Source organism: Branchiostoma lanceolatum, chromosome 1, assembly GCF_035083965.1.
Source record: "Branchiostoma lanceolatum isolate klBraLanc5 chromosome 1, klBraLanc5.hap2, whole genome shotgun sequence".
Classification (NCBI taxonomy): domain Eukaryota; kingdom Metazoa; phylum Chordata; class Leptocardii; order Amphioxiformes; family Branchiostomatidae; genus Branchiostoma; species Branchiostoma lanceolatum.
The window spans coordinates 38,391,084-38,399,946 of record NC_089722.1 but is presented as its reverse complement, the minus strand read 5'-3'; the positions used below and the strand labels follow the sequence as shown (position 1 = coordinate 38,399,946).

Sequence of the window (8,863 nt, the reverse complement as noted above, 5' to 3'; positions counted from 1 at the left end):
CACCCCAGTACAATGTATTAATCCCACTACAATATATTGGGTGGGTACGGTGCGCTGCATTTGGGCAACCCTGCAGTACTGCCTGACTCCGCAAAGCAGATATGGCGACATTGTACTAGTATTTCACGTAAGCTGACACGTGCAGTACCACTACAATCCGCCACGACAGTCTGCCTTGTGTTTGTCAAAAAGTTTGTGCATGGTTCGTGGCGGTTCAGGTAGCGGTGTGTAAATCCATTGCGTCTAAATGTTCAGGTACTAAGTAGGTTTATGCCATCATCTAAACGTATCGTAAATCCATTGCGTCTAAACCTCTTTAAATGTTCAGGTACTAAGTAGGTTTATGCCATCATCTAAACGTATCGTAAATCCATTGCGTCTAAACCACTTTAAATGTTCAGGTACTAAGTAGGTTTATGCCATCATCTAAACGTATCGTAAATCCATTGCGTCTAAACCTCTTTAAATGTTCAGGTACTAAGTAGGTTTATGCCATCATCTAAACGTATCGAAGCAGTACTATCTAACTGCAGCTTTAGAAGTCTTGCACCTTTCTAACTGCAGCTTTAGAAGTCTTGCACCCTAGCGAAATAGAGTTTCTAAACGTTTGCCTAATGTAAAGTAAGGTATCCCAAGATTATTTAAAGTCATTTATACAAGCTTACGTTCTTTACCAACACAGCACCAGTAAAGTCAAGTTCAATATTCGCATGTAGGTCAAATCCATAAAGCAACGCACGAGGAGAGCGGAAAGATAATGCTGTTCTGTATCGTCATTTTATTTGATCTTTATAAAACATCATATACCATTACCATACATTCACACAGTTCTAGATGTTTGTGACAAGGGAGCTTACACATAACTCGGTTTCACCAGTACATGAAATATTCAACATATGGTAACTACTTTACCGACATTTTGGGTCTCTAACGTGGAAAAGATGACGTAAGTTTACATTTAAGTACAATCATTGTGCAACAGCATCACAGAACAATATTTTAAACGGATCTATGCTACATGCTACGTCGTTTGCGTTGTATTGGAACAAAGTTCTCCACGCTATACCTACTATTTTAACTAAATACAACGAAGAACAGAAAATTACTTTAAAAAGATGATAAAAAGGTTTAACATGTAAGTGAATAACAAAACATGGCGTCCAAACTCTTACGAACAATGAAGGCGACTAGTTATCCTCGTAATGTAGGATGATGGTTTTTGCCAGTAAAAACTTATCCCTCCCATTCCCGTTTTGTGGTTCAAAGGGTAAAACCTCCCTGAAAAGTGCATCAATACATTCCTGTTGGATCTCTAATTCACCATGTCGACATATTCGCATGAGATAGTCTTCCTCGCCTTCATTTTCTATAAGAGTTTCCACGTCAATAGGAGGTCCATTGAAGTGTTCATGGACAGACGTATACCCCGAATTCCTGTATAATTCATACCCGGTGATTCTCATTTGATTTGGGGACATGTTTCCCGCTGTTCGGATGGGACGGTTATTGGTTGTTTGTCTACATTCCTCCAGGGCTGCGTTGATTATAGGAAGATATACAAAATGTAGTGCAAAAATATCTACGTCTGATAACGTATCTAAAATGCCCTCTTCTTCGAATTGTTGAAAGAGCAGCTTAAAGCGATTGGTGCAATGCGGCCCCACTATTCCCCAATATCGCTCAATTGGCACATTATGCACACTCGAACCCGTGAAATGTGCGTTATGTCTGGCCCCCCTCAGTTCAACCATAAATCTACCAATCTCAACATTCTCCGACCCCCCGTCGGTTCTTATCCTACTGGGAAATCCATATTCCCTGACGCCCAAGAGAAAGCACCTCTTCATTTGGTCGGCCGTGTTGCATCCCGCGGCCATGAGAAACGTGCACGTCTTTGAATAACCATCCACAGCGCCTTGCACCGAAATGCCCCAACGTACTGCATGCCGGCTGAAGGAAATACAGGAAGATTGTAAAATTTATGTTGTCCTTAGCAATATCATAAAGTAAAAATGGTGTACTAGATCCAAGAGGGGAAATATACCTTGTATACCTTGTTCCGGTGTTAATGTTCAAATTCTATTACTTTAATAAAATTTTGTCATTAGTTATGCAGATGGGGTATACATTTCCAGCATTAACCATTAGGCTGCCAGTCCCGGTTTAAACAGGGATACAGAAACATGCCCTGTGTGCTGCAACTGGTTATAACCGGGAGAGTATCCCCTAGAAGTGATAAGAACAAATGTTAACTGTGTCTTATTCTCTGTCCCAAGAGCTATCTACCGACACTCAAAAACCACGACCATGGCATGTCTAGAACACGAGATATCAAAACTGGAAGTTCATCTGCAGTACCGTAACAAAACCGGAGGTTCCTCTGCAGTACCGTAACAAACCGCTAGGAGAGGTAACTTGAAACTTAATCATTTTCATGTCGCATCAAAACTTATCCACATTCAAATATCAACATTCATCCAGGCCTTCTCGAGGGATGGTTGTTCATCCACATCCGGACATCCACACATCCATACAAACGCTACCTAAAATATAACCTTCTTGGTAATGAAACATAATAATTCAGTTATCATTCGTGTACGTACTTGTCTCTTCTTGGGTGTCCGTTCAACTTATGGTAGCTATCGATATGCCAGACCCATCCTGAAAAGGTAGAGTTATATTTGGGCATTACTTGTCTAGAAATAGTCATTCACAAAACGTTCTAAAACATATTATAAGTCAAAAAGCCAAAAAAGATCACAAAGCCTGCTATGGAGGTTCCCACCAGCTTGACTAGCGCATGCTACCACAAATGGTTGGGGGTTGATGACATATTATTTGATTGCAAATGATCGGTTTCGGAAGAAGATATGTAAAGAAGTTAGCACAGAGATGCTTGAAGCATCTTACATATCAAGAGCCTTACCTGGACATACTGCCCTGTAACGTTGCCTTCTAACTGGTATCGGGAACCGCGCCTCTACCCGAGGGCCGCCTACACGTCGCAATGACTCAGAAACTCTTCTTCTTTGAACATTTATTCTTTCACGTCGCAACGCCCCCACTGCCATTGACCTCCCACAGTTTGGGTCTCCTTCCAAAATGCGTGCCATCTCCAGGTCTAAGTCGGCGTCAGATATGTTGCTGTATCGATTTCCTTGCACTAACCCATGCTCCCTTCTCCGTCTGTACATGGTCGACTCTGACACTCCTGTGGAATGAAATACGTCCGGAATTCAGTTTTAACTACCAATGCTTGCTTTTTTTATCGACGCTTTACTACCTAAGGGACCATACGATATCTAGCGGGGGAATGGGTGTTGCGTTGGTGGGGGAGGGTCAAGGAGAAAAAAATTGAATTGTTGTGCAATAAACATTATGAAGAATGAAATTGTAATTGAATCTATATCAATGAATTACCGTTTTATTTAAAGACGTTTCAAGTGTCCGCCAGACACATTTCGACAGTGAAGGAAATAGCGTTTGCTTAGGACCTACAGAACATTGAGTTCCAGTATGAACAAAACAGGTAATGGCTAAATAACCAAAATGTAACTGACAAGATAGTCAATAATATGTTGTTTTTTTTTAAACCAGGAGGAAGTAAGTAAATACAAGGGAAAATGCCATTGAATTACAAAAACAAAAATCATGGCTCCGTTCGACGCAATGGCATTGCGTAGTGGCATCTCTTACAGAAAGTATACTAGTATTATTTCAACAACCGCCACGCAGACTTACTTGTTTTACACATGATAACGCTATACCAAGGAGGTTTGATATACTCATTGGCTATACATGGGTCTTGGTTAGTCTATGTCACGATAAACCTGGCTTGAAATACTGATATTACCGCGGTGTGGTCTCACCAAATATAACAGCGTCTTAGAACGCCCTCCCCCTTTTCAAATCTGATACCACAGCACAGGATCCCCTTGTCCCGCTGTATACAAAATCAAAAGGGATCCAAAGCGGTATCATTATTAAAGTTCTATCAATTTAGTTTCATACACGTCGGATAGACTTTCATTTGATAAGTTCCCGGGTGGGGTGCCCCCTTGCACAAGGTTCTCGAGCAAACATCCTGGGCTGTTGGAGTTTGTTTACCATGGTGGCGGAGTGGTGGACAGTGGTGCGCCTTTGATATCTTTAGAAGTTTTGCTGTGGGTGTGTCACTAGAAAGGCAGTGATCCATTTTTCGCGGGAAATTTAGAGTGGGGGCGGAGCTAAGCTCACGAAACCGTATACATTGCCACATAGTCTTGCTGTGCTGGGACTGTTGGCGGACTTTTCAGTGCTGTTTCCAGATTCTTATTTGATTCCAGTGACTTCTGTAGTTGCAGATGGTAAATGCAGAAGTACAAAAAAAAAATGTCGGACTATATTCATTGACTACGCAACATCGCAGGACTGTAGTAAGGTTTGACAACCTGAGAGATGTGTGTTTCTCAGGTCAGTTTTTCAAAACGTAAACAAAGATGAGGAAGAAGTTTGGTTTTGACGTCGACTAGTCGTTAAAGCTACAGTTCCTTGTGTGTCAGGGCGACCAAAAATCACGTGCTAGGTTAGCATGTACTGCAGGTTGACCCACTTTACACAATGTGGATTATTCGGCTTTGAAAATAGAGTTTGAATTTCAAAAATTTCACGGGGGGAAAGGCATGTTAGTTTTGCGAGCGCGTACCGGGCTAACCCGGGCTTATGCTTCGGTCCCAATTCCAATCCGGGCCCCGCCCTGGCAGTTTGTGGGAACGAAAAATATGATATAAAAGACAACAAAAGACACAAAACGTAATAAAATTACTCCTAGCCATATATAGTGTATTTTATTGTTATTCACCTTGTATTATTCGTTTTCGCAAACAGCCCGCCCGTGCCCCCGATTGGAAATGTGACGGAAGCATTACCGGGCTTACAGGGCCTACGCTCCTACGATAAAAATATGTCGGGAATATATGTCGCCCCTAAAAACTCCCCTCTGTGTATATTTTATCAGCAAAATTTGCTCTTGAAAATTCCCTGTGGAAAATGCCAAAAATTAAGATGAAGCTCTTCTGTATTTTTGTCACATATAGAGATGTCATTAAATTTACTTTGTTTACTAGCAGAACTTGCTCATCAAAATTCGGAAAATAGTTCAAGATGTCAATGGTTCCATGGTTCAAGATTTTTAGATTTTCCTGTGGGTGCATGTTGCGCCTCCCGCGGCGAAAAATATGTCGGAGGGCGTCGCCCCCAAAAAGTCAATCTGTATTTCTTTTTACAAATCGAGATGTCTCTTTGATTACACCTAGCTTCCTCTTCCCGCAAAATTTGTCCCTCGAAATGCAGGAAATATCCGTTCAAAGGCTCCAGCTTTCAAAATTTTCTCAACTATCTCGCCCTCTATACAATTGAATTTCCTACTGCCGCCTCTGGTACAGACAACCGCTGGTTCCCGGTTGTTGTTTTATAGCATGCGTCAGCACTGCTGAGTCAGCAGCTATCCCAAATGGACGCCTGATGTCCATGTACTAGTAGTAGTAGCTGTCTTATAAATGGGGGTCGTTTATCTACCATCTTTACAGTGATACGTGTAATTTTTTTCGAGGTGGGGGAAGGGTCATGAAATTCTTTGAGATGGAGAGAGGGTCATGGAAAATTTTGTTGACCGGACTTCCAGTACATTTGTAAAATGTCTCTCACATCACGAAAGTTCTCCCGCTCTCAGACAAAATTCGCTCTCAATTACAGGACAAAACGCGCTCTGACATAGAGATTATAGGCTCTACCAGCCTCCGCGGGTGGCTAGGAAAGTAGTAGAAATTGGCCGAATAGAGTCAACTGTATGAAGGGAGTCGGCTACGGAGAGAGGGTCAAATATTGCAACCCTAGGCCTGCGAATGTAATCCTCAATGGCCAAAGTCCCGGCAAATATTCTCCCTTTAAACGGCGTAGTTAGTCTGGTTGAGACTATAGAGATTCTGTCACTTCAAGAGTCCGGAAGTGAGAGAGAATTTTGCGTTGTATATGTGGGAGAGAATTTGTCTTGAATGGTCTGGAAGTGGGAGAGATTTCTGCGCTGTATATGTGTAAGAGAATTTTTGCTGGTGCGGCCTGGATGTGGGAGAGAATTCTATGTTGTGTTATTTTAGAGACAATTTGGTGCTGTGTATGTGGAAGAGATATTTTGTTGCATGTCGGAAAAAATCTGTCTGTTATTGTTAACCATTTTTTGTCTGAAGGTGAAATAGAATTTGAGCATCTATATATGGGTGATAAAACTTTCTGTGTGAGAGAGACCCCTTTTCAACACTATTGTGGGAGAGAAAATCCTGTGTGCCTGTGAGACCCATTTGTAACACTTGAGTGGGAGAGAAAATCCTCCCTGTGTGTGAGACCCTTTTCCAACAGAGGTGTGGGAGAATAATTGTTCTCTATATATGCGTATATATGCATATTGCATGCGATTACCTTGAATTCTTGCTTGAACGTTGAAGGCCACCCCTGCGTGAAATGACTCTGTCGTGGAAACTGGGTCAATGACAAATCGGGGTCTACCGCCGGTGTTTTCTTGTGCTGGCAAGTTCCTCTGCTGGGTTGCGGCGTCGATTTGTAGTCTACACTCCTCAAGTGTTGTTCCTATGTTTTGCTCCAGTTGTCGCATTTCTATCATGAGCTCATGTAAGGATGGTGTTTGCTCTGGGCCTGGTATTCGCTGCAGTCTTGCCCGCATTACTCTAATATCGCTTACGATTCGTTGAAGTTCTTGTTCCTGCTCTGTCATGGCTTGAATACTGCTGGCTGAATCTAGAACATCTCTAGCCTGCCGCCAGACGGTCTGTGCATTGTACAGAAGGTCGCTTACTTCTCCTGGTGTAACGCCTACACAGGAAAAAGGAAAGAAATTAGCAAATGTCTGTAGAATACATCAAAAGAACATTGATAGATTGATGTGTGAGTAATTGCGGGAGCTCTACAAAATGTGTGGACAACGTCTACACAAGGAGGTTCTTCACAACCCTCGGTGAACATTTCCTTTCTAAATTTTCCCCCGCGGGCCGATATTCACGAAGCTATTAGCATTTTAAGTACGAGTAGCCACACGGTCCACGTTAAACCCCTATCTCACTGGACCGGCGACCTAAATTGAATTTGTATTACCCTTTCCTTTATTATGGGAATGTAATGAAAAACCTTGTACTGATGTTTGTTTGTAAACGCCAAGGGGTGGTCAACTTTAAACCGACTCGGTCGCTCAAACAAATCTGAACAAAAAATCGCGCTACTTCAGACATTTCCTATATCTTCATTTGCTTGTCCAATGACACTTTCCTTTCGTCACGGTATAGCTTGTATGTTTTAGTGCCATCTTCTTGGCCGGACACCGGCATTCTATCTCTGTATTGTTTTTATTCAGACCCTCATTCCACTAGGGGGCGACCTTGCCGCGCTCTCTCTGAGACCTAAAATTGACCAATGCGCTCAACGAATTTCGTAGAAAGATAAAGACTGAATCTTTTTTTTTTCGTTTGTTAGAGCGCCATCTGGTGGTATGGGGGTCTGAAGGATGAAAATAAACTTGGCTTACCTGCAACATATAGAAAAAGTCTGGCGGCTGCGATGATCACGATGATTTGAAGGAGCTTCATCGCTCTGATGAAAGTCAACAGCTGAAGACGCGTGCGGCGTTTCCCCACAGTGGGCAGGAAAATTTGAGGCACATGAAAAATTATCGACTTGAAGACTGTAAATGTTAGGAATCGCCTGCACGGTATAACTGTGCACACGCTTTTTGGGACCTACTTCATAATCAGCATGGGATGTGGACAACTCGATCCTGTGCGACTGCGTGACAAATGGCAGTAGAAGAAGGGACCTTGACAAAGCGTATAATCCTGGTATTGATTAGATCATCGACGTGAAAGCCTTCGATATTGACACACAGTCTACAACGTGATGGTACCGGCCGCACTGTTAGACTGTCACCACGGGAGATCCGGCTATGGATCGCACAAGGGAAGTTGTTAAAACAGTTTTCGAATAGCATCCACCTTGCAAACGATATCTATGTTCAAATCACATATTGCCCAACCTCCGTACACATTACTGTATTAGATGCATGAAACTCTAGAGGTAAATTCAAAATCTATAATCAAGAGGGAAACACCTTACTGGCAAAAATTATTGTTTCCGGGTCACCTTGCTAATCTAAGTAAAGCTGTTTATAATGAGGTATGGTTTCTCTTTTAGAGGCAAATGCGACACATTAGCAGACATTAGCACGTGTCCGTTAAGTCCGTGGTCATGTTATGTTGTGGGAAATTTGTCGATTTGAAAGTATGTTTTTTTTCCATTCATAGGTTCAAAGGACTTCTATCCTTATGAATCTTAATTGACGGCCATATTGTCTCTGTCTCTGTCTCTCTCTCTCTCTCTTGTAAACTCTTATGGTTGGTGAAAATTAGAAGTTAAGGCAGAACATACACGACTAGAGGATATGTTATGGCTTCACATGTTGCCCGATCGCCATACGTATCAAATATATCAATTTAGATGCTAATAATGTGAACGCCTTGTTTGTACCAACTAAACCTTTCAAACCAGAAGCCATACTGTTGATGATTCGCAGTATGCATTCTTCATTACAGGAATTGCACAATAGCTGGCAAAGGCGACTCGTGGTCATGTCATTATGTTGTCGGCACTGTTAAAGCAATAACATCTTTTTTTACTATCTCCATGACAAATGGAGATATAGTTTTTGGTGTGTCTGTCTGCGTGTTTGTGTGTGTGTGTGTGTGTGTTTCTGCACTGCAGTAGTCAGCGTAACTCAAGAACCTCTTGATGGATGACGATGACGTTTGATATGTGGGCCGGTGTG

At 42.2% G+C, this 8,863-nt stretch overlaps 1 protein-coding gene across 2 annotated transcripts; it reads right to left on the bottom strand.

Annotated features, from left to right (window-relative positions):
• Positions 1-869: 869 nt before the first annotated feature.
• Positions 870-7,663, bottom strand: LOC136422039 (uncharacterized). 2 transcript variants are annotated; one of them, XM_066409660.1, is made up of 5 exons: positions 7,571-7,663; positions 6,454-6,864; positions 2,927-3,211; positions 2,604-2,661; positions 870-1,950 (listed from the first exon to the last, which is right to left on the bottom strand). In XM_066409660.1, the coding sequence occupies exons 1-5, from the start codon at positions 7,629-7,631 to the stop codon at positions 1,188-1,190; spliced, it is 1,578 nt and encodes a 525-aa protein (XP_066265757.1). In that variant the 5' UTR covers positions 7,632-7,663; the 3' UTR covers positions 870-1,187. The 2 variants fall into 2 exon arrangements, with proteins under 2 accessions (XP_066265757.1, XP_066265766.1); XM_066409669.1 differs by having other exon boundaries at positions 870-2,661.
• Positions 7,664-8,863: the final 1,200 nt, after the last annotated feature.

What these genes read in the sequence shown, in the direction of transcription:
- LOC136422039 (XM_066409660.1), bottom strand. Translation starts at nt 7,631, where the DNA reads ATGAAGCTCCTTCAAATCATCGTGATCATCGCAGCCGCCAGACTTTTT. An exon ending in ACTTTTTCTATATGTTGCAG is followed by an intron (nt 6,865 to 7,570) that starts GTAAGCCAAGTT and finishes TTTCCTGTGTAG; the next exon opens with GCGTTACACCAGGAGAAGTA. An exon ending in TTACAGGGCAGTATGTCCAG is followed by an intron (nt 2,662 to 2,926) that starts GTAAGGCTCTTG and finishes CTACCTTTTCAG; the next exon opens with GATGGGTCTGGCATATCGAT.